We start from the raw sequence: 25,168 nt of genomic DNA on the forward strand, positions 1-25,168 counted from the left end.
TTTCCCTAAATCTTCTTTAACCCTGAGTGTCTCTGGGCCAGGGAGAGGGCTAGGAGGAGAGGCGTCAGCTGCTGAGCAGGAGGTGAAGGGGAGCATGGGGTGCCGCACCGGGGACGCTCAGAGCCTCACAGGTTCCCCAGGGAGGACTCCTTGGTCTGGCTTGTGAAGCTGCCCTTGTTCCTCTGGAACCCCACCATCCCTCGTCCCCGCGTCCCTCCCCCGTGTCTGCATCCCCATATTCCTGTGGCAGGCAGTGAAGAAGAGCCCAGAGGCAGGATCTCGCTTCGAGAAAAATTGCTTTATTCTGCTTCTTCCAAAAGAGCTGCTCTATAGGCTCCAGAATTGGGAGCCCCGTTGGCACCCTCAGTGCTGGGCAGACCAAGAAGATGTGGCAAAGCTACTCTTCATTTAAGCCCTTTTGAAAAGAAACAAAGTCCAACTTAGCTCCAGAGAGGTGGGCGCTGGGCCAGGATGGGCACAGCAAACAAAGAGGAGATGGGGCACCTGGCGGGGTGGGGGACTGCTGTGTGGCCTGCCGGGGGGCCCTGTGGTGATGGGGGATGTGTCCTAGGGATCTATGTGGAGGATAGTTCTGGAGGGTAGGGCTCTGGGGTCAGCCAGGGGGCAGCGGTCTGGGTGAGGACAAGGGATCCTCTGGGATGTCCATTTTAGGTTTGCACTACAAAGTTGCAAGCCAAAACTGGGTGGAAGAGAAGTGGGGTTGGGGGAAATTGGGACATACCGGGTGTGTATAAAGCGGGGTATTCGAGGCTTGCTGACCACCCTAGAGCTGGGGTTCACAAAGTCGTTGAAAGTGAGAGCTAGAAGAATCTTAGAAACCACAGAGGACTGAATCACCTCACCCACTTGGGGTATGAATGGAGGAGGCAGCCTTCATGTGGGGGGCTCTGTCTAAAGGGCACTGATGTGTAGGGGGGTTACACTGCTATGGGGCAGCTAGCGAGTCCCGGGAGTGGGCATGGGGAACCCACCTTGGTGCCGATGTCGCGGCTCTTGGCCCGTAGCTTGTTGACCTGGGACTCGGCGATGTCCGCCCGCTCCTCCGCCTCATCCAGCTCGTGCTGTACCTTGCGGAACTTGGACAGGTTGGTGTTGGCCTGCTCCTCCTGCAGGGGTTCAGAGGGCGGGAGGATGAGGTGAGAGGGGACCTGGGGTTCTCAGCCTCCTAGCCTAAGGTGCCAGCCAGCTTCCCCGTGTCCCTCCTCCAGGATCAGTCCCCAGCAGGGTCACTCACCGCCTCCTCGGCCTGGCGTTTGTAGGCCTTGACTTTCAGCTGCAGCTTGTCCACCAGGTCCTGTAGCCGCAGCAGGTTCTTCCTGTCCTCTTCTGTCTGGGGGTCAAGGGTGGTCAGAAGTGAGGACTGCACAGTCATAGGAAGCATACCTCTCCCCTTCTTGTCATCCTTACCCTGGGTATAATATCCTGACCCAATTCTACTTTCTGATCCTCAGCAAACACTCAAGTTCTCCTTATAATTTCTTACCCCATCAAAAAAAAAAAAAAAAGTATGAATACTTTTAATGTTTTGTACCAAGAAAGGGTCTAGGGAGCTGATGGGACTCCTGAAATAGTGCACTCAATTGTGTGTGCATGTTCCAGGAAGCAGGCCCTTGGAGGTCCTGGAGCCCCATGAAGGACAAGCCCCCCAGTTCTAGAAACCAGCACATGTTGGCAGGGACTCTGGGACTGCAGGCATGATGAGACCTCCTGGCCTGCAGGGAAATTACATAGACTTGATTGAGGTTAAGGACCAATATCAATAGAGAGATGCTGAGTTTCTGCATTGGAACAGAAAGAAAATCTAATTGAGAGTCTGGTTCTACAAAACACTGTGGAAAGCTAAAGTCTATACCTTTTTGTGTAACTGATAATTTTTTAGATTTGTTTGGATAGTTTGGTACATTTGTGGTGTATTTTGGTGGTGATGGCAGCAGGCCAAAGCTTGACTACATATTTGCTTTCTGGTAACCCGTGCAGGGTGAACTCTGTCTAGAGCTCTGTGTGCGTGTGTCCCCAGGGGACAGGCTGAGGTCCAATGCTGGGGTGGAGCTCTCAGCCAGGAGGCTCAGAGACTGACCTCTGAGCCAGGGGACCCTGAGGGCAGGACAGGGCTCAGCAATGTGGAAATGGGCATCCAGGGGCTGCCCTGGAAGAGGCTCAGAAAAAACACTTCATTCCTCTTGGGTAGTTGTCACCCTGGCTGTAGGTCATGGCGCAGAGGACCCAGCCCCAGAGCAGCTGCAGGGCCCGTACCTGGTAAGTGAGCTCCTTGATGCGCCGCTCACTCTTCCTCATGCCCTTGATCGACTCCGCGTTACGCTTCTGCTCGGCCTCCAGCTCGTTCTCTAGCTCTCGCACCCGGGCCTCCAGCTTCTGTAGCTGCTTCTTGCCGCCCTTGAGGGCGATCTGCTCAGCCTCATCCAGCCGGTGCTGCAGGTCCTTGATGGTCTGCTCCATGTTCTTCTTCATGCGCTCCAGGTGGGCGCTGGTGTCCTGCTCCTTCTTCAGCTCCTCCGCCATCATGGCCGCCTGAGGACAGGAGAGAGGTGACACATGGTTTGGCTAAGTCCTCACACACCGACTGCCCAAGAAGGAGGCCCTGGCCTGGAACAAGTGGGCAAGGCGAGGGGACTCACATCCGTGATGGCCTTCTTGGCCTTCTCCTCGGCGTTCCTGCACTCCTGCACCGCCTCCTCCACTTCCGTCTGAAGCTGGGACAGGTCCGCGTCCATCTTCTTTTTCTGGTTGATGAGGCTGGTGTTCTGCGGGCGAGGGTGGGCAGAGCATGAGAAGCACTGAGCATCCATGAGCGGCTCTCAAACCTCACTTACTGGGTCCTGCCAGCCGGCGCTTCCCTCCAGGAACACGCAGGGAAGCTGCCCACCTGGGAGTGCAGCAGCTGCACCCGCTCGCTGGTCTCGATCAGCTCCTGCTCAGCCAGCTTCCGAGACCGCTCCGTCTGCTCCACCACGGCCCGCAGCTCCTCCAGCTCGGCCTGCAGCAGGTTGTTGCGCCGTTCCACGATGGCGATGTTCTCCTTCAGGTCGTCGTTGGCCCGGACCGCATCATCCAGCTGGATCTGGGTGTCCTGTGGATCAGGGGGATGGGCACGAGGGAGGGAGCTGTTACACCGAAATACTGATAAAGAGCCCATTGTGGTGGCTCAGGAGGAACCTGTGGGTTGTTTCTGCAATGGCCCTGGGGCAGGAGGGACCTGGAGCTGTGATGGGACACCGCCACCCAACTTGGCCACGCCACCCAACTTGGCCACGTGTAGGCCATCCCCTCTCTGGAGAGCTGCCTTCCTGCTTCCTAGAATCTTCATGTACCTTCAGCAAGCTCTGGAGGCTCTTGACTTGCTTTTGGGCCTCAGCGGCCATGCGGTTGGCGTGGCTGAGCTGGATCTCCATCTCGTTGAGGTCACCCTCCATCTTCTTCTTCACCCTCAGGGCCTCATTGCGGCTGCGTGTCTCCGCGTCCAGGGAGGTCTGCAGCGAGTCCACCACCCGCAGGTGGTTGCGCTTGGCCTGCTCCATCTCCTCGTCCTTCTCGGCCAGCTTCCGCTCGATCTCCGCCTTGATCTGGTTGAACTCCAGCTGGGCCCGGAGGATCTTGCCCTCCTCATGCTCCAGGGAGGCCTGAGAATGGGCAGAGAGGGTCCGGGGAAGAGAGTCAGGGTACCTGGCAGCGTGGGGGTCTGTCCATGAATCATGCATATGAAGTGAGTTAAAGAGTAGTGTAAGTGATTCAGTCAAAGAAGCAGAAGGAGGAAGAAGAAAAGAGAATTCGAAAGAAAAATAAGCCTCCTAGATGGTGATTCAGGCCCTCGCAGAGGACAGTGAGCAAAGAAGACAAAGAAAAAAAATGAAGAAAAAGGTGTTGCCAAGGAACCAGAGGTGATCAGGAACAGAATGTAAAAAACTCAAAAGGGAGGCAGAGGTGAAAGGGGAGGGAAGTGGAAACAGGAAATCTTGTCTAAGATGTAACAGGCAAAACATTTGTGAGAAGGAAACTGAGTGACCTGTTCGTTCATTCCACCATATTTGTCAAGTGCCCACTATGTGCCAGGCACTGTTCTAGGCTACGAGGATGGAACAGTGAACAAATCAGACAAAAGGGAGATAAGAACAGGGACCATAGCCTAGAGCTCTGCTTCCCCTCGATCCTCTGCACACACACCTCGGCCTCTTCTAGGGCTGACTGCAGCTCCAGTTTCTCGGCCTCCAGCTGCTTGCGGATCTTTTCCAGCTCATGGATGCTCTTTCCGGTGGAACCCAACTGCTCAGTCAGGTCGGAGATCTCCTCTGTAGGAAGGGCCAGGAGGCAGAGTTGGGCACTGCCATGGTCCATTGGGGGAGGGCATGCCTCTTGTAGCCCCTGTGTAGGGCCAGAACTGGGCACTGTTCCCACTCCTCCCGGCCTCGGGCCCCAGCGCACCCTGTAGGTTCTTGTTCTCCCGCTTGAAGGTCTCCAGGTGCTCCAGAGACTCCTCGTAGGCGTTCTTGAGCTTGAAGAGTTCCGTGCTGAGGGAGCGTGCCTCCTTCTGTGAGGACTCCAGCTCCGACTGTGACTCCTCATACTTCTGCTTCCACTCGGCTAGGATCTGTGGGGACAGGGATGGGGTTCACTGCAATGCCCCCAGCTCCAGCCCAACCCTCACCTCAAGGAGCTGTCTGGGCCTCGCCTAGGCTCGGCCTCCTCCCTGCTTCCAAGGAAAAGGTCCCCGGCCTCACACTGACGCTGGGACCCATGCCCTGCTCCCTGGCTGTGTCCCCAACCAGGGCCCACCTTGTCAAAGTTTCTCTGCTTCTTGTCCAGGGCTGCGGCGGCCGCATTGGAGCGCTCCACGTCCACCATCAGGTCCTCGATCTCGTTCTGCAGCCGGTGCTTGGTCTTCTCCAGAGAGGAGCACTTGGCGTTGACGGCCTCCACGGCCTCCTCAGCGTCCTGCAGCCTCTGGGCCAGCTTCTTTCTGCCCATAGAGGTGGGGTTGGTGGTGGTGAGAGAGGGTGGGGAGGATGGGGAGCATGGATTTTGGACAAGAGGAAACAACATGACTCTTTTGGAAAACAATCCTTGAAAACTCAGAAGTGCTGAAGATGGGCCCCAGGGAGCCGTGAACTGGACAAGCGGAAGGTCTTGGTGTCAGGGTGTGAAGACCCACAGCACACAGGGGGGCCTTCTGGGTGGTGTCCCTCTGACCCTGAGCCACACTTTAAGCTGAAGATATGGAGGGTACATGGGCTTCGGAGGCCACCCCACCTCCCCCTGCCATAGCACCCTGCCCCAGGTGGGAGCGCTCTGCCCTCAGACAAACCTTTTGTTCGTCTTATATTCGGATGAGAAACATAACGCGAGCAAAAAGCTTCCCCGAGGGGAGAAGGAGGTGGGGCTGGGGCAAGGTCCTCCTGTGTTGTCAAAACCTAGATAAGCATCCATCCTTTGTGTGGAATCTACTGAGGATCGGACTGGGCTGGGCTGTGTCCTGCCTGCAAAGGGGCCTCGACCAGAGGCAGGCTGCCTGGGACTCACTTGGCCTCCTCGAGCTCCTCTGTCCGCTGGATGGCATCTGTCTCATACTTGGTCCTCCACTGGGCCACCTCTGAGTTGGCCTTGGACAGGACACGCTGCAGCTCGGCCTTGGCCTCCGTCTCCTCCTCATACTGCTCCCGCAGCAGGTCACAGTCGTGCCGGGCTGACTGCAGTGCGTGGGCCAGGGCGTTCTTTGCCTGGAGAGGTAGGCACCAGGAGATGGGCTCAGCTTTCTCAATAATGCAACCCCAGCCCTTGCCTGTCTCCTCATCCTAATTTCAACAGCCTTCCCGTGGCCTGGAATGGTTTACTGAGTACTAATAAGAAATAATGCTCATACAGCACTGCACTATTTATGAAACGCTTCACGCCCATCACCCCTGTGCTCCTTGCTGCAGCATGCATTATCATCCTCACACCCATTTTGAGGGGAGGAGATAGAAGCTCAGAGAGGTTAGATGATTTTCCCATGATCACCAAGTTCTAAGAGGCAGGTTAGGATTTGAGCTCTGGCCTTTTTTAAAAGTCATATTCTTTCTCTCTTTTCATGAACCCAGCGAAATGCTAGGAATAGGCTTTAGTGACTCCTTCTCCAGTTTCAGATTGCCCTGCTAATCCAGGAACCACAGGCACCTTTAGCGCCCCCACCTCCTTTCCAGGGATGGCAGTAGAAAGGCAGAGGACCTCAGCCTAGGGAATAGAATTAAGAGGCATGCGGTGTGGTCTAGGCTATTATTTCTTTGGGAGTTCTGGGAGAATAATGGATGGATATAGCAAGCTTCATTCTGGGGAAAAGAAATGATGTGGATGCAAGATCAGCTGCTATGTTCCTTCCGGGGGCGGGGAGGGTCTATGTGGCCTGAGTCTAGGCCTCACCTTAACCTCCTCCTCCAGCTGCCTTTTGAGGTCCTCTAGCTGCTGGGTGTAAGTGAGCTTCCCTCGGGTCAGCTGGGAGATCAGCGCCTCCTTCTCATCCAGCTGTCGGGACAGCTCACCTAGAGAGGCACCAAGGCACACTCAGCTCTTGAAGGCCAGGGACTTCCCTCTTCCCCAGCCCCTTCTTAACCCTCAGGCCCCATTCTCTGGAGAGGTATGTGTCCACCCAAGGCTGGGGTGGCTCAGGAAGTTAGGGGAGACAGCTGGGGCTCACCATTCTCAGTCTGCAGCTTGGCCCGCTGGCTGGTGAGGTCATTGACAGAACGCTGGGTCTCCTCGGCTTTGCTCCGGTGCTCATTCATCTGGTCTTCCAAGGTCCGGCACATCTTCTCCAGATTAGCCTGAAAGAGGAAGGAGAGTCATACAATGGTTGTAGAGGGTACTGAAAGGTATGTATGGTGCAATTAAAGGAGAAGGAAGAATTAAGGCATAGAAAGAAGGAAAGGATTGGAGAACTGGGTAGAAGAAGGAAAGTAGGAAACAACCATCAACGAAGAGAGGAGACATGGGCAGAATGTGGAGGTGGGAGGAGGAAATTGGAAGAGGGGAGAGGCTGAGCACAGGCTCACCTTGGCCTTGATGATCTGCTCCATGTTGGAGGTGACATCGTCCAGCTCCAGCTTGAACTCGCTCTTCTCCTTCTCCAGCTTCTGCTTCACGCGCTGCAGGTTGTCGATCTGCTCGCCCAGCTCGGCCACGCTGTCGGCGTGCTTCTTGCGCAGGGCTGCGGCCGTGGCCTCGTGCTGCAGCGTGGCCTCCTCCAGGTCTCGCCTCATCTTCTGGAACTCCGCCTCGCGCTTCTTGTTCATCTCGATCTGCACGGATGTGGCCCCACCGGCCTCTTCCAGCCGCTCGCTGATCTCCTCCAGCTCCCTGGACAGGTCTGAGCGCAGCTTCTCCACCTTGGCGCGGGCGGTGCGCTCTGCCTCCAGCTCTTCCTCCAGCTCCTCGATGCGTGCCTGGGCCCGGACACAAGGGGCTCAGACCCACGGCCTGGAACCTTCCATCAGAGCCCCCTCCCCAGCCTCTAGAGGACTTCTGGCCTGTCTGGAACAGCAGGTCAGTTTAGTTCTACCAGTGAAAGTATGGAAATAAAAGGATTTGGGGGAGATGGTTTAGACAGCCAAGTTAGTTTTTCTTTAGGCCAGAACATTGTTTTTACTGGAAGGAAAGTGGTTACTATTTGCTCTTGAAGATGGACCAAGAGACCTGTGTTCTAGGGATATTTTAAGCAGTTTAATGGCAAAAAGAATAAAAGTTAGACTACAAGAGCCCTGTTTGTCTGACAAGACAACTAAAGACCTAAAAGTGTCTGCTCTGACAGTAAGATCTGAAGTCACCCTTAAAAGCTACCAGGTAACAGGGAGGACGTGGAAACCCAGAGACCTGGAGTGGGCTCCCCCACAGTCATTGGCTAAACCAGAGCTAAAACAGGAAGACAAGATTTCTGTTCCCTAGACCTGTGAGCTTTTCAAGGTCTCTTCCTATGTCATCGTTGGATCACCTAGTCTGTAATGCTAGGGAGAGGACAGCCTAGAGGAGGGGGTTGGATAAGCTGAGGACCAGCTCAGGGACTCCCAACCTGGGCATCCGAGACCTTACCTGAAGCTCTTTGAGCTTCTTCTGCAGCTGGCTACCCACGGCCTGCTCGTCCTCAATCCTTGCATTCAGGGCATTTAGCTCAAAGTCCTTCCTGTGGGGAAGGAGGGAGGGTGAGGCAAGGGAGGCCTTTTGGGCTCCAGGAGGGCCTACCAATGGTTGGAAATGCTAATTAAACAAATGAAAAGCAGGATTTCATCAGAAAAACAGCTTCCAGGGCTGATGGAGGGTCCACCTGCTGAAGGATTAAAGTCCAACAGGAAGTGTAATGGGAAGAACACTATGAATGACAGGACCTGGGCTCTGAGGGACTCTCCCTCTTTGGTCTATAAAATGAGGGGATTGAACTAGATTGTTTCAAAGGCCCCCTTTAGCTCCAATGGTCTTTAATTCTGTCACTGTTATTTTGAATGTGATTAAACTTTCTGAGCCTTTGTTTCCTCCTCAGTAAGTTGGAACCAAAAATACCATCCTTAAAAGATGGTTTGAGGATCAAAGGGATCATATATTTATTCATTCATTCAAATGAATCTTGTGCCTAGGGAAGTGTGAAGACTCCTGGGCAGACAGCCTGATGAGGATGTGGATCATGATGATTCTCAGAGCCTTTCAAAGTCCTGACCCTAAAGCACCATAAGACCCCCGATTTCCAAATATGTTCTGCAGGTCCATTGTTTACCAAGTTGGAAAGTGGAGATATACATTTTGGAAAGACTCGCAATAAGAATTAGAACCACAAGTCTATAAGAACCAAGAAATGGCCCAGACTTTGCACTGCTCAGGTGTGACAGCTGACGCATTTCTCTGTGGCCCTCTTAGCTATCTGTGAAGGACCTAAGAGAATTTTCTAAGAGGCTTTTAAGAAAGTGGAGCCTTCCTCTGTGTTAAGCAACTGGTCTCCAAAGAGACTTGTGTATAAAGGGGTGAGCTGTTATTTTCCATCCTTTTTGAGTACCCAACAGGAAGAAAGGGCTTGAGGGATCCAAGTTAGACTCTTTGCTGAGGGGGAACTGCTGGGCCCTGATGTGCCTTTCTGGGGGAGGAAAGTCCTTTCCATGGAGACTTTGCCCACCATTTGCTCCCACTTATTGAGGCTACATGAGGCTGTTGCCTCTGAGGATGGGTGTCTTGGGTCAGCTTGGACTGCTATCGGTGGAACAGCCTGCAGAGTTGGGGAAGAGGAAAGGCAGCAGGGAAGAGAACACGCTACTTTTTCAGTCGCTCGTCCAGCTGCTGCTTGTCGTTCTCCAGGTCCATGATGCTCTCCTGGGTCAGCTTCAAGTCGCCCTCCAGCTTCCGCTTTGCTCTCTCGAGGTCCATGCGCACCTTCTTTTCCTGTTCCAGGGACCCCTCCAGCTGGTGAGGAGAAGGAACAGAGTGCTCCATGAGGTCAAGCATCCTGACTTGGTGATTCGAAGGCTTAGTCACTCCAGGGTTGGGGGAATCCCAAGAAATATCCCGGGTTTGGGTAAACTTCTCCACAGTGGGCCAAATGCTACCAGGGGGCCAAATGCTATGAGAGCGCTTAACATGCAGGATGCTCACTAACTGGTAAATAATTGAACGAATGACTATGGGATGAAACCCCAAAGCTACATTCATTCATTCAATGTTAAAAACTAAAGACAGAAAATTGAATAAATTCAAGTTTCTGCTCAAAGGCAGCTCATAGTTGTATGGCTGAGACAGATGTTTCAATAATAATACTGAGTGATAAGTGACTCAATAAAGATAAGGCACAAAGAACTATCTGAGGGGAGAATAATCACTGAGGACCAGATCCTGCCTAAAATATTAGAAGTCCAAAGACCTTCCTTGAGGAGACTCATAAAATTCCCAAAGAAATGTATCATGTTCTTATGAGATACCCCTTTAAATCCTGTGGTTGAAGGTAGAGATATATAGGCTTGAACCTAAATTAAAATAATGAAGCCCATCTTTGTTGTTGATCACGTCAGCGAGATGAGATACACAACTCAGATTTGATCATGTTTCCCCTCCTCTATTCCCCAGTTCCCTTCTAGAAAGGTTTCAGGAAAGGGAGCATGGTCCAATACCCTGCCCCCCAAACACACACACACACACACACACACACGCACACGCACACGCACAAGCACACGCACATGCACACGCACAAGCACAGATGAATGTGGTATATCTAGGTCCTCTGACAAGCTACTCACATCATCCACCTGCTGCTCCAGCTTGACCTTAGACTTGGTCAGTGTGTTGACCTTGTCCTCCTCAGCCTGAAGGTCATCCAGGGTCTGCTGGTGAGCCTCTTGCAGAGCTTTCTTCTCCTTGGTCAGCTTGGCGATGATCTCATCCAGCCCAGCCATCTCCTCTGTCAGGTTCTTCACCTGCCAACCAAGAACCCTGTCCCTTTTAGGTTCAAAGGTCACCACTCTGAAGACATCTATGGAATCTCTAATGCCAAGGACCATACTGCTATCAGGATCCCCTGAGCTGCCTGGCCTTGGTTAAGGTCAGTGCAGCCTTACAACCCCGAGGAGACCTAGGATGGAGCCAGAGGGAGCTGACCTCACCTTGTTCTCTGTTGCATGCTTCTCCTTCTCCACCTTGGCCAGCGTCAACTCCAGGTCATCAATGTCTCTTTTGAGCTCAGAGCACTCGTCTTCCAGCTTGCGCTTCTTGGCGGTGAGCTCGGCGTTCATCTCCTCCTCGTCCTCCAGCCTCTCGTTCATCTCCTTCACCTTGGCCTCCAGCTGGATCTTGTTTTTGATCAGCTGGTCACAGCGCTCCTCTGCGTCAGCCAAGTTGTCTTGTTCCTGGGGTTGAGGCCAGAGGGGAGGCTGCTCAGTGAGTCAGGTCCTTGCCATGGCAGGCAGAGGGAGGAAGGGGCTCAGCCTTCACTATAGGAGGGGAGCTCCAGGATATCCCCCACTGAGAAGAACCTCAGAACCTCAATATTCCCCCACTGACAGGAACATTGGGGCATAAGAACAGAGGGAAGAGAACCAAAAGTCTCTTTATCTGCCTCTCTTCCTCTGCTCTCTTCCAATGAAGGGAGGGAACTGCGTCTGCCAATGCCAGCACTTTATGTATTTACAATCTAGTGAGATGGGCAGCTTTATTTCCTGTCTAGAGATGAGGATACCGAGATCCAAAGATAACACATGGTTTGCCCAAGGTCATGAAATAATTGAGCTGTGGATCTGAGATGAATCCAGGTGGAAAGCCTGTGTTTTAAAAGTTAGTTCTTTTCCCCCTTCCCTTTCCTCCTCTTGAGGGACCTCTTTGGAGGTCTTTGGAAGTGTCGATTCCAGAATTCTCTGCCTGAGAGGTGACAAGATGGTGAGCCCTTGGTTTGGGAGGTTCAGGGTATGTGGCAGATGTAGGCAGAGCAGGTGGAAGAGCCAACAGGGGCCCAGAGCCTCACCGCCTGCACTTGGAGCTGTAGGTCGTTCTTCTCCTGCAACAGCGATACCATCTTCTCCTCCAGCTCCTTGCGGCGAGCCTCGGACTTCTCCAGCGCCTCTTTGAGGCGCCCGAACTCCTCCTTCATGTTGGCCATCTCCTTCTCCGTCTCCGCGCTCTTCAGCAGCGGCTTGATCTTGAAGTAGAGCTTCATCCAGGGCCAGTTCTTGACTCCCATGAAGGCCCGAATGTTCCACTGGATTACCAGCAGGGAGTCTCTGCAGGGCCCAGCGAGAGGGGTGGTAAGAGAGTCCTCCTCCCTCCTTTCTGTCCTGAGGCCCTGACTCCTAGGGAATGGCCCTTTCCTTTATCCATTCTTTTCTCCAACCACGAGGTCCACCCTGTACGAGTCTGTATGAGTCCTTCCTGCTGGTCTTGTTGTTTCAAGACCGAGTGTCAGAGCTCTTTCTCCTGACACTGCCCCTGAACCAGCCTGGGCATCAGATGGCTGGGAATCTCCTTTTGAGATCTCTTACCTGCGTTCTAGCAGCTTCTTGAACTCCATTCTGGAGAGCACACCCCGAGACTGGGCCTGGATGCAGGTGATGATGCGGCTCAGCCTCTCATCTCGCATCTCTTCCAGCAGCCCCAGCAGCCCTGCTTTGAAAAACACCTGCGGGCAAGGGGGAGAGTCAAGGGGGACACAGCGTCAGAGAAAGGTATCCAGGGTGGAGAAAGATGGTGGGTGACCCTGGCTCAGCTCCAAGGGGACCTATCACCAACTCATTCTAGACTGGGAGTGAAATGCGAAAGACAAGACAGAAAGGAAGCCTGGCTTCCTGTCTTTGGGTTGATATGGGAAGCTGAGAATCAGAGGTCTGCCTTCTGAACTCCCAGCTGCTCTACTCGACATGGCCACACGCCCTGCAATTCCATCCTTTGAGGTTCTAGACTCACCTTGGTGTGGCCGAACTTATACTGGTTGTGGTCAATGTCCAGGGAGCCCAGCAGCTTCTCTGCCCCTTTCCTGCTGTCGATGAACTGCCCTTCGGGGATGGCCGTTGGGTTCAGGATGCGATACCTGGGGAGAGGTACCCGGAATCACCCACATTCTTCACTGATCTGCTCTTCCCTCAGAATTCGGGGTCACCCACAGACTCCACTCCCCACCAAGGCCACCCGGGCTCCCCCTGTTCCCTGGACTCTGGGGTGCCCTGTACCCACCTCTGCCGGAAGTCACCGTAGAGGATGCGGTTGGGGAAGCCCTTCCTGCAGATGCGAATGCCCTCCAGCACGCCATTGCAGCGCAGCTGGTGCATGACCAGGGGGTTGTCCATCACCCCTGTGGCAGAGGGAGGGGAGAGGGGTGTATGTGGAGAGTACTGGACTAAGTGCCAACAGTCTTGGGTTCTGATCCTGGCTCTGCCACTTATTAGCTGGTAACCTTAGCAAGTCAGTTAATAATGATCCTTTATGTTTTTAATTTTTTCTAGCCCACTTTTAAGAGTAACCAAAAGGCTTTCATGTTTCTTATTTTATATGATTTATGCCTATAATCATCAGTAGTAGCCAGGGCAGATATATTCCATTTTCTAGATAACAAACTAAGCCCAGAGGAGTTAAGGGACTTGACGAACCAAGGTCACTAAGCTGATGAGAACAGAGCCAGGCCTTCAACCCAGGTCCCTGAATCTCTATCTCCTTATCAGTCTAAAAGGGATAGAGAATCCTTACGTGTCTCATTGGGGGTTGTAAGTTACTTTCGAGGTAATGTCCATCGAAGTGCCTTATACATTACCCTGAGTTCCACATTCCGAATGTGAGATAGCATTGGTTGGGGGGTGGCCTGCGGGACCTCATGGGGGTCGGGAGGAGAAGAATGTGATTTGGAAAGCACCATGATGGGAGATTAGGAGATGACATAGAAGGCCCTGTCCCCAGGGTGGTGCATCTCCAGCAGTGGGCTGGGCCAGAGTTTAGGGGCTCACCTGGAGACTTGGTCTCGTTGGGGATGATGCAGCGCACAAAGTGGGGATGTGTGGAGCGCAAGTTGGTCATCAGCTTGTTCAGATTTTCCTGTGGGCCAAAAATCGAGGGGGGAAAGTAAAGACAGTGAAAGAGAAGCAACAAAGGGAAAGGAGAGGAAGGAAGACAGAGAGATGGAGAGAATGCAAGGAGCTAAAGAGAATGAAGGAATGCTAGGGGAAGACAGGAAGAAGGAGAGAATGGAAGGCAGGAGGGAAAGAAAAGAGGTGAGATGGGAATTGAATAAGGAAAGAGGTCAGCAGAGGAAGGGGAAGAGAATGAAGATGAAGAGATAAGACAAAGAGTGGAAAAGATCACCAGTGGCATGAGGAGGCAGGGGTCAGGATGAAGGACGGAAGGAGCCACGCTGGGCTGGGGCTGAGGTCACACACTCACCCTGTGCAGAGCTGACACGGTCTGAAAGGATGAGCCTTTCTTGGCCTTGCCTTTGCCCTTCTCAACAGCTGTGGAATGGAGAGTCATAAAAGGGGCATGAGTGGGCATCTGGGGAGGCCAGGGCAGGGGCGAAGAGTCACAGCCTCTCTCCACATCCTCGCTGGCATTTGGCCTTCACTGTGGGTGCCTCAGTTTCTCCGCCCAGTTCTACCTCATTGAACCTGTAAATCTTGGGCTCAGCCTGACATAGAGTGGTGGGGTGTAGCAACTGACCTGCCTCAGATCCAGGGAAGAAACCCTGCTCCTTAGTTCCCGGGGTCCCAGTCTCTACTTACGTGCATCGGCCCCAGCATAGTTGGCGAACAGGTTGCTGAGCAGCTTGAGGGAGGACTTCTGGTACAGGCCCACCACCGTCTCATTCAGCGGGTCTTTGTTCTTCTGCAGCCAGCCCAGGATGTTGTAGTCCACGGTGCCAGCGTAGTGGACCAGGGAGAAGTGGGCCTCCTGCTTCCCCTTGACATTGCGCGGCTTCTGGAAGTTGTTGGACTTGCCCAGGTGGTTGTCGTACAGCTTGGCCTTAAAGGTCATGTCAGTGGCCTTGGGGAACATGCACTCCTCCTCCAGGATGGACATGATGCCCATGGGCTGAGGGTAGAGGACAGAGCATCACTGAGCATGCCTCATGCAGATGGGGATGGATCCTGCTCTAGGGTCAACATTCACTTATGGAGATGCCCCTTTAGATATAAGATATCAGGCTCGGCTCTGAGTACAGTTATCTACTGAGTGATACCTGTTAAAGCCTTCCCAAGGTAGAAGACTTTGGCTGATTTCAGAGAGACCTTTGTGAAAGTCTGAGAATGTGGATGCGAGAGATGGTTTACACACTACTCTATGACCCAGATCCCTGAGATGCTGGGTTTGAAAACAGGTGCACTCTTACGATCCCCTGCCCCACCCTCAAACTTTCTGCTCCTTGGAAAGGTAAGCCAGGGGCAATAAACACACTGGTGTGGGAGCCATCCTGAAAGTGCGTGCCTTTGCATGTCCACTCTCAAGCTCCTGGGAACTTAGCTCTCCCAGGTGCCACCCTACCCTGAGTGGCTAGGACAACACAGAGTTCTGGAAACCAGGGCTCCAGGTTCTTCTGTTTTCCAGCTCTTGTTCTCCAGAAGGGATGGGGCTAAAATTTTGTCTGGGGCATTCACGTGGGTGTGAGTGGAAAGGTCAGGTGGAGCCGAGGTGGCACCTTCTCAATGAGGTCAATGCAGGCCTGCAGGTCCATGCCAAAGTCAATGAACTCCCACTCGATGCCCTCCTTCTTGTACTCCTCCTGCTCCAGCACGAACATGTGGTGGTTGAAGAACTGCTGCAGCTTCTCGTTGGTAAAGTTGATGCAGAGCTGCTCGAAGCTGTTGAACTGCAGGGGGAGTGAGGGCAGAAGCGGGTCAGGTGGGCAGGTGGCCCAGTGGCCGGAGGAGTCATTCCAGGGCTGTGTCCAGCCCAGTGAGGGTTGTGGCTGATCCACTCCCCTGTCAGGACAGAGAGGGAGCGCTGACCCTGAAGACAGGACCACGACAGCCTCCCTCACCGCCGAACCCCACCGCCTTTCCCACACCTGGCCTGCGGCTGGCATTCAATGAAGGTTGTTGCATGTGCCAATGAGTGAGTTACTGTTCCTCCCACGCCCAGGGGCTTCCCCGACTCACGTCGAAGATCTCGAAGCCAGCGATGTCCAGGACTCCGATGAAGTACTGGCGTGGCTGCTTGGTCTCCAGGGTGGCGTTGATCCTCGTCACCATCCAGTTGAACATCTTCTCATACATTGCCTTGGCCAGTGCCCCAGTGGCATACGCCACCTGGAGGGTAGGGGAGAAACCCAGGTGATCAGAGTTGGGAAGAGTGGATTCCAGAGCTCCCGCAGCACCGTGCCAGTCCCCATTTCCATTTATCTTCTGAATATGACCTACCTGCTGAACATTCTGCCCCTTGGTGACGTACTCGTTGCCCACTTTCACACGAGGGTGGCATAGCCCCTTGAGCAGGTCTGCTGAGTTCAGCCCCATGAGGTAGGCAGACTTGTCAGCCTCTGAAAGGAAAGGGCAGGTAGCAAAGTTGATAAAGGGATGACTCCTCTGCAGATGTGGCCCTCAGTGACCCCACAGCTGTCCCCAGCATCCCAGGCTCCCACCTTCGGTGCCGTCTGGCTCAGCCTGCTCCTCTCTCTGCTTCTGTTTGAACTTCATGTTTCCAAAGTGCATGATGGCGCCCGTCAGCTTGTAAATGGAGTTCTTCTCCTCTGGAGTGAAGCCCAGTACGTCAAAGGCGTTCTGTAGGCAGGCCCCACATTGGGGAACCACAGGAAGGGTAGAAAGGCAGATGATTGAGATCCCTCTTCAGTTGTAGAGAGAGCTCATCTCCTGAATCCTTGTGAGTTCTGAGACTCCCATACCCAGTGGGAACTCCGAAACAAAGGTACGAGCACACAGTGGGGCGCAGACTGCCTCAGCCCTGAAGTCAGTGGTCACAGCTGTTCTCTGGAGGTGCTCTGGGTTAACCATGAATGTTTCTTACTTTTGTCCTTTTTCTAGGCCCTACACCTGCTTCTCCGCCTGGATCTTCCATACCCGTCCATATCCCTTCTTTACTTAATTGCCTGCCCAGCCCAGAGCATCTGCATGACCCTGACCAACCCCCTTCCCTTGGCGATGCCTTATCTCTTAGCTTGTCGGCTTATCTGTTTTATGGCTTTCAGCCTACTCTGGTGTTACTGAACACCAAATATTGACCAGCCCTGTCTCATCACACCCATACCCCAAAATACCTTAGTCAGAGAGATATGCTGGCCCTAAGGGAGGGCCATACCACTATGAACAAGCCAATGTCAGCTCTACTCCTGGACCAGTGGAATGACCTCATTTGCCTCTCATCACCAGTTCCCTCACCTCTCGATTAAGTCCTTACACACTTACATCAGTGGCCATGAGCTCCTCGGCGTCATCAATTGAGGCTACAGTGGTCTCTCCTTGGGAGATGAATGCATAATCGTAGGGGTTGTTGGTGATCAGCAGCATGTCTGGGGGAAGAAGATGTGGTTAAGATGTGGCGTAAACCCCTGGCTCTTACTGGCACAGCACGGGGACTGCAGGAGAGCACATGATAGGGCTTGATATGGCCCCACATCCCACAGAACCGAATCTAGAAGTGCTGTAACCCCAGGGCATGCCAACAAGCAGCCAGAAGCAGAGGGGACCAGGTTGCCATGGAGATGGTTGGTCTCAGTTGGTAGCTCTGACTCACCCAGCAGCTCAGGCTTTTTGTTAGACAGAATTTGGTAGAAAATGTGATAATCTCTCTCTGCTTTCAGCTGGAAAATAACTCTGGATTTTTCCAGAAGGTCTGTGAACATTAGGGGAGAAGAGAGTAAGAGAAGATTGGGATTTGGGTACAAGGAAATAGACAAAAAGAAATAATGAACATAGCAAGCAAAAGGCAGAGGGAGAGGGAGAGGAAGAGAGAGAGAGAGAGACTCATACACATAGAGGTAGAGATGGAAAGAAACCCAGGAGGAGACAAATAGTTTCAGAGAAGACACACAGACCTGCAGAGACAGAGATAAAGAAAGACCAGAGGCAATTTTAGAGACGGATGAATACACAGACCTAGAGACACAGAGACACAGAGGGACAGAGACAAAAAGAGAGGGAGAAAGGCTAAGGGCCAGAGACCTGGAGAGAAAGAGACAGAGAGGAGAGAGAGAGGTTGAATGAGGTTAGAATGAGGGTGAGCTCAGCGTGAGCCTTAGCAAATTCGTGGCACTCACAGGTCTCTATGTCTGCAGATGCCAACTTTCCAGTTGCCCCAAAATGGATTCGAATGAATTTTCCCTGGAGAGATGGAGGAGAGTAGTGATGAGCTGAAGGAAAACTCATAGTCAGTGCCATCCCTTGACCAAACCAAACCCCAAGTCCCAGGTCAGGGACCACTCACGAAGCGGGAGGAGTTGTCATTCCTGACGGTCTTGGCGTTGCCGAAGGCCTCCAAGGCAGGGTTGGCCTGGATGATCTGGTCCTCCAGGGTGCCCTGTAGAGTTCAAGAGGATGGAAGGTGAGAGGGCACCCCTCCCTTTTTGTGGTGTGGGCCTTTGGAGGACAACAGGCCTACCTTGCCTGGGTTCTGGTCCTTCTTGCTGCGGTCCCCAATGGCGGCGATAACAGCAAAGTACTGAATGACCCTCTTGGTGTTGACCGTCTTCCCGGCACCGGATTCTCCACTGTGAGGACATACAGGGGCTCATCAGGCAGTGCACAAACACTGCTTGAGGCCAACAAGACTCAGGTCGGGGGCAAGTGCCTGGTCCCACTAGACAGTGGGAGCCCTGAGGCAGGCAGCTGCCAGGCACAATGCATCCCAAACACACAGTTACACTCTGACATACACAGGGTCATAGGTAGCAGCCAGGAAGGATGACACAAGAAGGTGCTGGATTTGGGCAGGTGGAATCTGGTCTTAGCTGGGCAAAGTTAATCAAAGGAGATGGGCCTGGGTCGTTTTGAGTAAGAGTGGTTGGGGCTGGAAGAATGGGGAAAGTTTCTGAAGGGAAAGATGAAAGAAAATGAAGAGGTGGAGAAGACATGGTGACACTGGTTTTAGGGAGAAGTGATGAGTTGGAGGGGAGTGGGTGAAGGAGATGGGAGAGGAAGAATAAGAGAAGGAAGGGGGAGAGCAAAGAGAAGGTAAGGGGAAAGACCAGAGAAGAAGGAGGAGCTAGCATGAAGGTAGAGGGAAAAGAGCCAGCTGTGCATAGTGACTGGGGGCCCGGTGGGGGATGGGCTCGGGGAGATTCTCCAAGGGAACAGGGTAGGAACCACACTCACGTGATCAGGATGGACTGGTTTTCTCTGTCTGTAGGGAGAATGGGGAGGAAAAGTCAGGAGCCACACTGAATGCTCTTGTTTGGCATCCCCCACCCCCTCTCCAGGCCTCTCCCAGCTGCCTGAATCCCTCAGAAGGAGGAAGCGCACATTCTGTCCTGTAGGGCCCTCAGGAAAATCCTTCACTCAGGGCCTGTTACCTGTCAGCATGTACTGATAGGCATTGTCGGAGATGGAGAAGATGTGGGGTGGAGCCTCACTCCTCTTCTTGCCCCGGTAGGCAGCCACCACCTCAGCATTGTACACTGGCAACCACTTGTAGGGGTTGATGGTGACGCAGAAGAGGCCTGAGTAGGTCTAGGGGTAGAAAAAGAGAAGTGAGTTGCTAGTGATGAAGAGTCGGGGGGGATGGCAGTTTTCAGAGCTAGAGAAAGATCCTAGTAGAAGAAGAGAAAGGAAAATCTATGAATGCACCACATCTGAGTAATGCAAGTCCCTGGAGTATTAGGGCTGAAATGAAAATGTAGGGACTAGGACAGAGCGCAATACTGCCTGGGCGCAAAGAGCAGAAACTCTTGTCACCAAGCAGCGGATATGCAGGGACCAGACAGCTACCAGATTCAGGGGGATATCCTAGGCGGTACACTCACGTAGATCATCCAGGCCGCATAGCGCTCCTTGAGGTTGTAGAGCACCGCGGGCTCGTGCAGGAAGGTCAGCATGGCCATGTCCTCAATCTTGTCGAATTTGGGTGGGTTCTGCTGCAACAAGTCGTCTTCCTTCACAGTCACTGTCTGCAACAACCCACATGCAGGCCTTACTGTCAGCCCTCCCTCAGCAGGGGTAGGAGTCAGGGGAGTTACAGGACAATGGTGTTCAGGAGGGGATCCAGGATCACAGAGAAGACAGACTAGATGTGAGAGCAAGAAGGGCTCTGTGGAGGGTGTGGGTCCCTATCCAAAGGAAGTGAAACTTGGACTGTCCTCAGGTCTGTGTGGGGTGGATCCTAGAGGCACCCTTCTCTTACACCCAGGGTGTGGGGGGTATCCAGGTTGGCCTCTCATGCCAACCCTGCCACCCACCTTGCCATTCTCAGTCTCAGCGGTGACTTTGCCACCCTCTCGAGATACAATCTTGGCCTTGACGAACTCTTCTTTGTCATCAGGCACGAAGACATCCTTCTTGAGATCAAAAGGCCTGGTCTGGGCTTCCAGCCGCTCCTTCTCTGACTTGCGCAGGAAGGGAGCAGCGGCTCCAAATGCAGACATCTCTGCATCTCCCATGGCTGCACCTGCAGTGGGCAGGAGAATGAGCTGGCTGCCTTTTCATTCACCCTCCCTCTCCTCCACTCGCCTCCCTGGGCTCTCCTTTTCAGTGGGAACCCGGGAACCTAGCACCATGCTCAGGAGTCAGGAGGGGTCACTGGCAAGTCCCTTGTTCCTTGAGTTTATCCTTTAACCTGAGATGCCTACCAAATCTTTTGGGCAGAAGAGGAGGCTATCTTTTGTTCAGCTGGGGCTCTCCTGGAGGGTGGAAGTGTCCTGGGCTTCCTGTGAGAGCAGGAAGCTGACTATATGCATCTCTGGCCCTTGTCCTTCCCTGACTCCCTCACTATTCACAGGTGAGGACTTCTGGTCACCAAGACACTATCCTCAAGGCAAGGCAGAAACTAGAGTTCTGTATCTTCCCAGATACCCCCATACCCCATCTTCAGCTTTCCTGACCTTGGCTTCTCAGATATGTCTATGAGAGGAAAGCGGCTCAAGTCTTCAAGGGACCTGGAGAGAGGGAAGGCTATGTCAGGGCCACCTCCCCACTGCTCCCTGATTCTGCCCTTTAGCACCCACCCACCCCTCCCCTAGGCCTGAAAATAGGTGGGAAGTGGTAGTCGGCTTCACTAGTCCTGTCCTCTCCCTTGCTTTCCAAACACTATTCCCTCCCCGCGCCCCCTCCCCGCCCACACACCGCCTCCCTGCCACCAAGCACTAGTCCTAACAGTTTTCTGAGCTCTAATCTCCCTCCCTCCTGGGAGATGGTCCCACCCTTGCCTATACCCGACAAGTGAAACTTGCCTTCTTTGAGCCACCTGTGGAAAAACTAATGGTCACGTTTGTTCAGAGCTTTACAGCCTTCAAAGCACCTTTATGTATATTCTCTTACTCAATCCTCACCCCATTCTACAGATAAGGAAATCAAGATTAAGGGGCTTGCTTATCTAAGAACACATAACAATAAGAAACGGAGCCAGGACTTGAACCTAAGTCTCATGACTCTAAAGCCAGTTCTCTTCTATCCTGTCCCCATTTGATTGTCAGTTTTGGTGGAAATTCTCAGAGAGGAGACCCGGTGGGCATCCTCTCATACATATCCATCACACAGCTGAACACATTCTACATGTCCTCTGATGAACATACATGTCTGCTGCTCATGCCTCATACAGACGTGCTTCTTTTCTAAACCTGAGCATACACCGCCTCCCCCCGTGTGCCACTATGCACATTAAATATGTGGACAGCATAAATAGGCTTACACTGTTGTACACTGTTGAGTACACGGAGACCTGGAACAGCCACACCAGGTGCCCAGGAGCTCTTTTTGCAGGGTGTACACACACTGTAGCAGTCTCAACACCTGGGTGCACCCACAAACATCTCCATGTACGTGGACGTGGGTAGTGACACAGCACAGACCTCACAGAACTAGCTTTTAAGCACACACACTTCCTAAGTAATCGGTCTCTGCCATCCTCTTCCCTTCCCCCTCCCCTGCAATGGACCTGCCTGTCCTTAGGCATGATTATAAACACGTTTTCCACTTGATATTTCTGTATCTTAGGCAGTGAGGTACGTACCTTCGCTCACCATGCGTTCAGACCATGCATGCTTGTACACCACACACATACACACACACACACACACACACACACACACACACACCTCTGGTGGATTCTGGTCCCATATGCTCAGGTACAGATATCTCCCTCCTCCCAAGGCACATACACGTATGTTTAGACCTGCACGTGTGTGCTAAGTGACCAGACCCAGTACTCTGCATGAAGCCTAAATGCAGCTTGCTGTTCCTAGAGGAGCCCCTTCCTAAGCCTGGGACTCCCTTATCCCAGAGAAAGGCCTCCAGCTCTGGGCTCCTACCTGAAAGCAGCAAGGACAGACAGAGTGCAGGAGAGAGCTGTGGAGACCGACCGGGTCAGGGGCTGTATATATGGGGCAGCAGGGTGCCCCCACCCCCACCTGCACCCAGTCCCCAGCCGGATTTAGAAAGGGCTGTTGTCACTAGAAGCATTTCCCCCAGGCTCCCCCCTTTCCTAAACAGGGCTCCCCTCCCCCTTCCAGCTAGGAAACAATTGGAAGTGGTCGTCATTGTTATGGCATGGAGTGTGCAGGGTCTGAGTTCCAGGGGGCGGGGATGGCTCAAAGTGCAGCCAAAATATCTCCCAGGCCAGGCCTCACATTCCACAGCTGGCAGGAGAGCGAACTGACCACAACCCACCACCGTGACCTCAGGCAGGCAGGGCTCTGGCCCTCCCCCAGGGCTCTCCTGCCCTCTGATACTGCAGCCCCTCAGCCCTCTGTCCCCAGCACTGGCCTGGCTCCACTTGCACAGCGTCTTCCATGATCCCTGGCTTGGGTCCTGCATTCAACTGTGAGATGGGAGGGGGCTGAGTGTCAGCAACAGGTAGGGCAGAGTTGGGGGCCTGGCCCCAAAGTGGAGGCTAGACAGGGGCAGCTAGAGAGAGGGTTTCTAGCCAAATGACGAGAACAACAACCAGGGAGCTTAAAGATGGGGACTCTGGCTCAGGTACCGATTTCCTTGGATCAACCAGGTGATGTGTTGATGTCACTGAGCCTCAGAGCCAGACAGGCCTTAGTGATGAGTCCAAGTCCTTCATTTTATGGAAAGAGAAAGTTCCTTCTTTAAGGCTGTGCAGCCAGTTAGGGCAGCAAGATTCAAGGGTGGGGAGAAAACTCAGCAGATGGGGGACAGAGCCACCCCGTGGAGTGAGGCTGGTAAGGAGGGCTGGGAGTCTAAGGAGGTGAGGACCCACTATGTGTGGAGGGCAGGGCCCAGCTGCCAGATGGTCCTGCCTGATGGAGCCTTTGCCTAACTCCTTTTTCCAGCTCTGCCCACAGGTACTAAATGTCTAGCCCAGAGCCAGACACTCAAAGCCACAGGAGACCGCTAACCAAGACAGCCATTGCCTGGCTACCCACCCTCTTGTGTTCTGTGGGTCAGTCTCTGTCCAGGCCTGGTGAGACTGGTGTTCTGACAAGCGGGGTGGAGGAATAGGAAAGATCTCTCCCTTTCCTGTAGGTCTTAGGAGCAGCCACAGAGGAGGTAAGGGAAGAGAGCTGGGGCTCAGCCTGGGAGGACAGGACATAGCCAATGCCATGTTATTCCAGCGACGGGGTGTGTAAGCTTCATTGGCTCCGTGTCCAGGCAACCACTGCTTGGTTCGGTTTGAAATCCCACCTCCCCCCGCCCCCCTTCCCAAGCTCAGTGTTTCAGCGCATGCGGATTAACCTCTCTGATTAGCTGTCCCCTTGGATGGAGAGCTGCAGGCCTGGAGGATAGGGGCAGAGGAAGTACACTTTGAAGGTGGGGTGGGCACAGCAGGGTAGAGTAAGTCTAGGTGGGGGCTTCAATGGGGACTGCTTAGTAAACAAGGTACAGCCTGAAGGCATTTAGCAGCTGTGGCGGGTGCAGGCAAGTGAGGGGTTGCCCACAAACTCAGGACTTCCTCCAGGGTAGCAGCATCTCTACAGTGCTGAGGTATACAGCTGCTAGGATGGCCCCCATGGACCTAGCTGCTAATATGCCCAGCAAAACAAACTCTGGGTATCCCTACCTGGCCCTGCCAGGTGCTGAGGAATTAGGTGCACTGGAAGGGTCTCCAGAGATTGCAAATGAAGGGCAAAATCTCTTTTTATCCACCCTTTCCAACTTTCCAAGCTCAAAGCCATCGTCTCTCTCTGATTTCCTAGGGCTCAGGCACAGAGGCAGGCAATTGAGATGCACCAAGAATGCTTGGGACATGGCTGAGCCATTTCAAAGCCAGGGGCCAGCCTCCATGGCTGTGGAGTTGGGAAGCCTTTCCTATCTTTTGTAAATCAATCTACCCTGTTTCCCTCCTGGCGGGTTTGCCAGGCAGTGGCCTACTGGTGTTACCGTGTTACTGTTCTCCATAACCCTTTGCAGAATAGAACTCACCTCCCTGCCTCTAGGCTCTCTGCCTCAGATCTGGAGACTGATGGGAAGGTCTAATGTCTTTAAAGATCCCTACTCATTCTCTAACACCTGCTTTTGGCTCTATCATGATTCTTTCTGCTTGCTATTATCTGAAGACTGAGCAGCTTTGCTGATTCCTTCATTCAGGGACTATTAACTAAGCACCTACAATGTGCCAGGCATTGTTCTAGTCAATAGGGATCTACTGGCGACCAAAATAAAAACCCTCCTCTAGGCAGCTCTACTCAACTGTTTGCAGAATTGAAATCCAAGCCTGGGCGGAGTCTTTGCTCACTGCACATTCCTGATGGGAGGGGGGTAAGGGGCCTCGGGGCCCCGCTGGGTGGGAGGGGTGGGGATCACACAGTGTAGTACAGAGTGATAACAGACAAGACAAAGGAGAGCATGCTAAAAATAAAAAGGGTTTAGAGGGAGGGCAGCTCCACCAAGGTAGACCAAATAAGGCCTGGAGTGGAAGGAAGGTGATCTGTCTCCCCGGTTCTTCCCTCCTCTCCCCTCTCAGGCATTGTGCCTGCTTTGTCTGGCCTCTGTCACCACCCCGATCAAGTGTCAGGCCCAAACAGAGGCCATTTGCTATGAACATGCCAGCGGGCACTCAGAGGAAAAGTTGCTAAAATTACTACAAGGAATGGGGGAGGGGTGCTCTAGGGTATATTATAGGAGACCCCAGTGTAGAAAAAAGGAAATCAGAGAGGAGCCCCCAAACCCAAAGGGATGGGAACAAGGGAGGGGCTGAAAGAGGCAGAAGGCTTGGCCCGAGAAGAGGAATGAGGCACCAGCTGTTTGCACACATGGAAGAAGGGACCCAACCTGGAGTGGAGCAGAGTGCTCCTACCCTTTGGCCCTAGATTCCCTGTCCTTGGGGGCACCCCTAATCTGGCTCCACAGGAGCCTGGGATTAGGGCCTGAGCTTTGTGCCTGTCTCAGGTTTCCCTTTACAAACAGCTGTTCCTTCTCGTCCTTCTTTTGTCTTCCTGCTGGCTCCAAAATCTTTTGTGCCCTTTTGCATTCCACCCCGGTCCCTAGTCCAGAGTCTCTGCTTTCCCATAGATAGTGGACAGCTGGAAAAGGGAGTGGGGCAGGGGCTGGGGCCAGCCCAGTTTTGTTTGGGGTTTGGGAAGGTATTTCTTGCTGTCAGGGCA

At 53.3% G+C, this 25,168-nt stretch overlaps 1 protein-coding gene across 4 annotated transcripts in view; it reads right to left on the minus strand.

Annotated features, from left to right (window-relative positions):
• Positions 1–281: 281 nt before the first annotated feature.
• The window catches only part of LOC105300548 (myosin-7), a 39,250-nt gene continuing 14,363 nt past the window's right edge, over positions 282–25,168 (minus strand). For 2 of the 4 annotated variants that reach the window (XM_011372824.2, XM_023538154.1), the window contains 38 exons: positions 19,844–20,052; positions 19,412–19,555; positions 18,962–19,118; positions 18,765–18,792; positions 18,052–18,160; positions 17,878–17,970; positions 17,711–17,774; positions 17,188–17,286; positions 16,860–16,963; positions 16,079–16,217; positions 15,858–15,976; positions 15,597–15,746; positions 15,137–15,307; positions 14,223–14,532; positions 13,888–13,955; positions 13,455–13,542; positions 12,691–12,808; positions 12,424–12,547; positions 12,003–12,139; positions 11,489–11,744; positions 10,635–10,877; positions 10,272–10,448; positions 9,299–9,444; positions 8,092–8,182; positions 7,059–7,448; positions 6,704–6,830; positions 6,430–6,548; positions 5,554–5,750; positions 4,810–4,993; positions 4,459–4,624; positions 4,201–4,325; positions 3,351–3,659; positions 2,906–3,109; positions 2,658–2,783; positions 2,275–2,550; positions 1,256–1,351; positions 993–1,127; positions 282–415 (listed from right to left, as the gene is read on the minus strand). In XM_011372824.2, coding sequence (XP_011371126.2) covers positions 398–415; positions 993–1,127; positions 1,256–1,351; positions 2,275–2,550; positions 2,658–2,783; positions 2,906–3,109; positions 3,351–3,659; positions 4,201–4,325; positions 4,459–4,624; positions 4,810–4,993; positions 5,554–5,750; positions 6,430–6,548; positions 6,704–6,830; positions 7,059–7,448; positions 8,092–8,182; positions 9,299–9,444; positions 10,272–10,448; positions 10,635–10,877; positions 11,489–11,744; positions 12,003–12,139; positions 12,424–12,547; positions 12,691–12,808; positions 13,455–13,542; positions 13,888–13,955; positions 14,223–14,532; positions 15,137–15,307; positions 15,597–15,746; positions 15,858–15,976; positions 16,079–16,217; positions 16,860–16,963; positions 17,188–17,286; positions 17,711–17,774; positions 17,878–17,970; positions 18,052–18,160; positions 18,765–18,792; positions 18,962–19,118; positions 19,412–19,555; positions 19,844–20,052 — 5,816 coding nt within the window. In that variant the 3' untranslated portion in view covers positions 282–397. Of the gene's footprint in view, positions 416–992; positions 1,128–1,255; positions 1,352–2,274; positions 2,551–2,657; positions 2,784–2,905; positions 3,110–3,350; positions 3,660–4,200; positions 4,326–4,458; positions 4,625–4,809; positions 4,994–5,553; positions 5,751–6,429; positions 6,549–6,703; positions 6,831–7,058; positions 7,449–8,091; positions 8,183–9,298; positions 9,445–10,271; positions 10,449–10,634; positions 10,878–11,488; positions 11,745–12,002; positions 12,140–12,423; positions 12,548–12,690; positions 12,809–13,454; positions 13,543–13,887; positions 13,956–14,222; positions 14,533–15,136; positions 15,308–15,596; positions 15,747–15,857; positions 15,977–16,078; positions 16,218–16,859; positions 16,964–17,187; positions 17,287–17,710; positions 17,775–17,877; positions 17,971–18,051; positions 18,161–18,764; positions 18,793–18,961; positions 19,119–19,411; positions 19,556–19,843; positions 20,053–20,485; positions 20,540–25,168 lie in introns of all 4 variants that reach the window. The other 2 variants (XM_023538153.1, XM_023538155.1) reach the window with 2 other exon arrangements.

Source organism: Pteropus vampyrus, unplaced genomic scaffold, assembly GCF_000151845.1.
Source record: "Pteropus vampyrus isolate Shadow unplaced genomic scaffold, Pvam_2.0 Scaffold213, whole genome shotgun sequence".
Classification (NCBI taxonomy): Eukaryota; Metazoa; Chordata; class Mammalia; order Chiroptera; family Pteropodidae; genus Pteropus; species Pteropus vampyrus.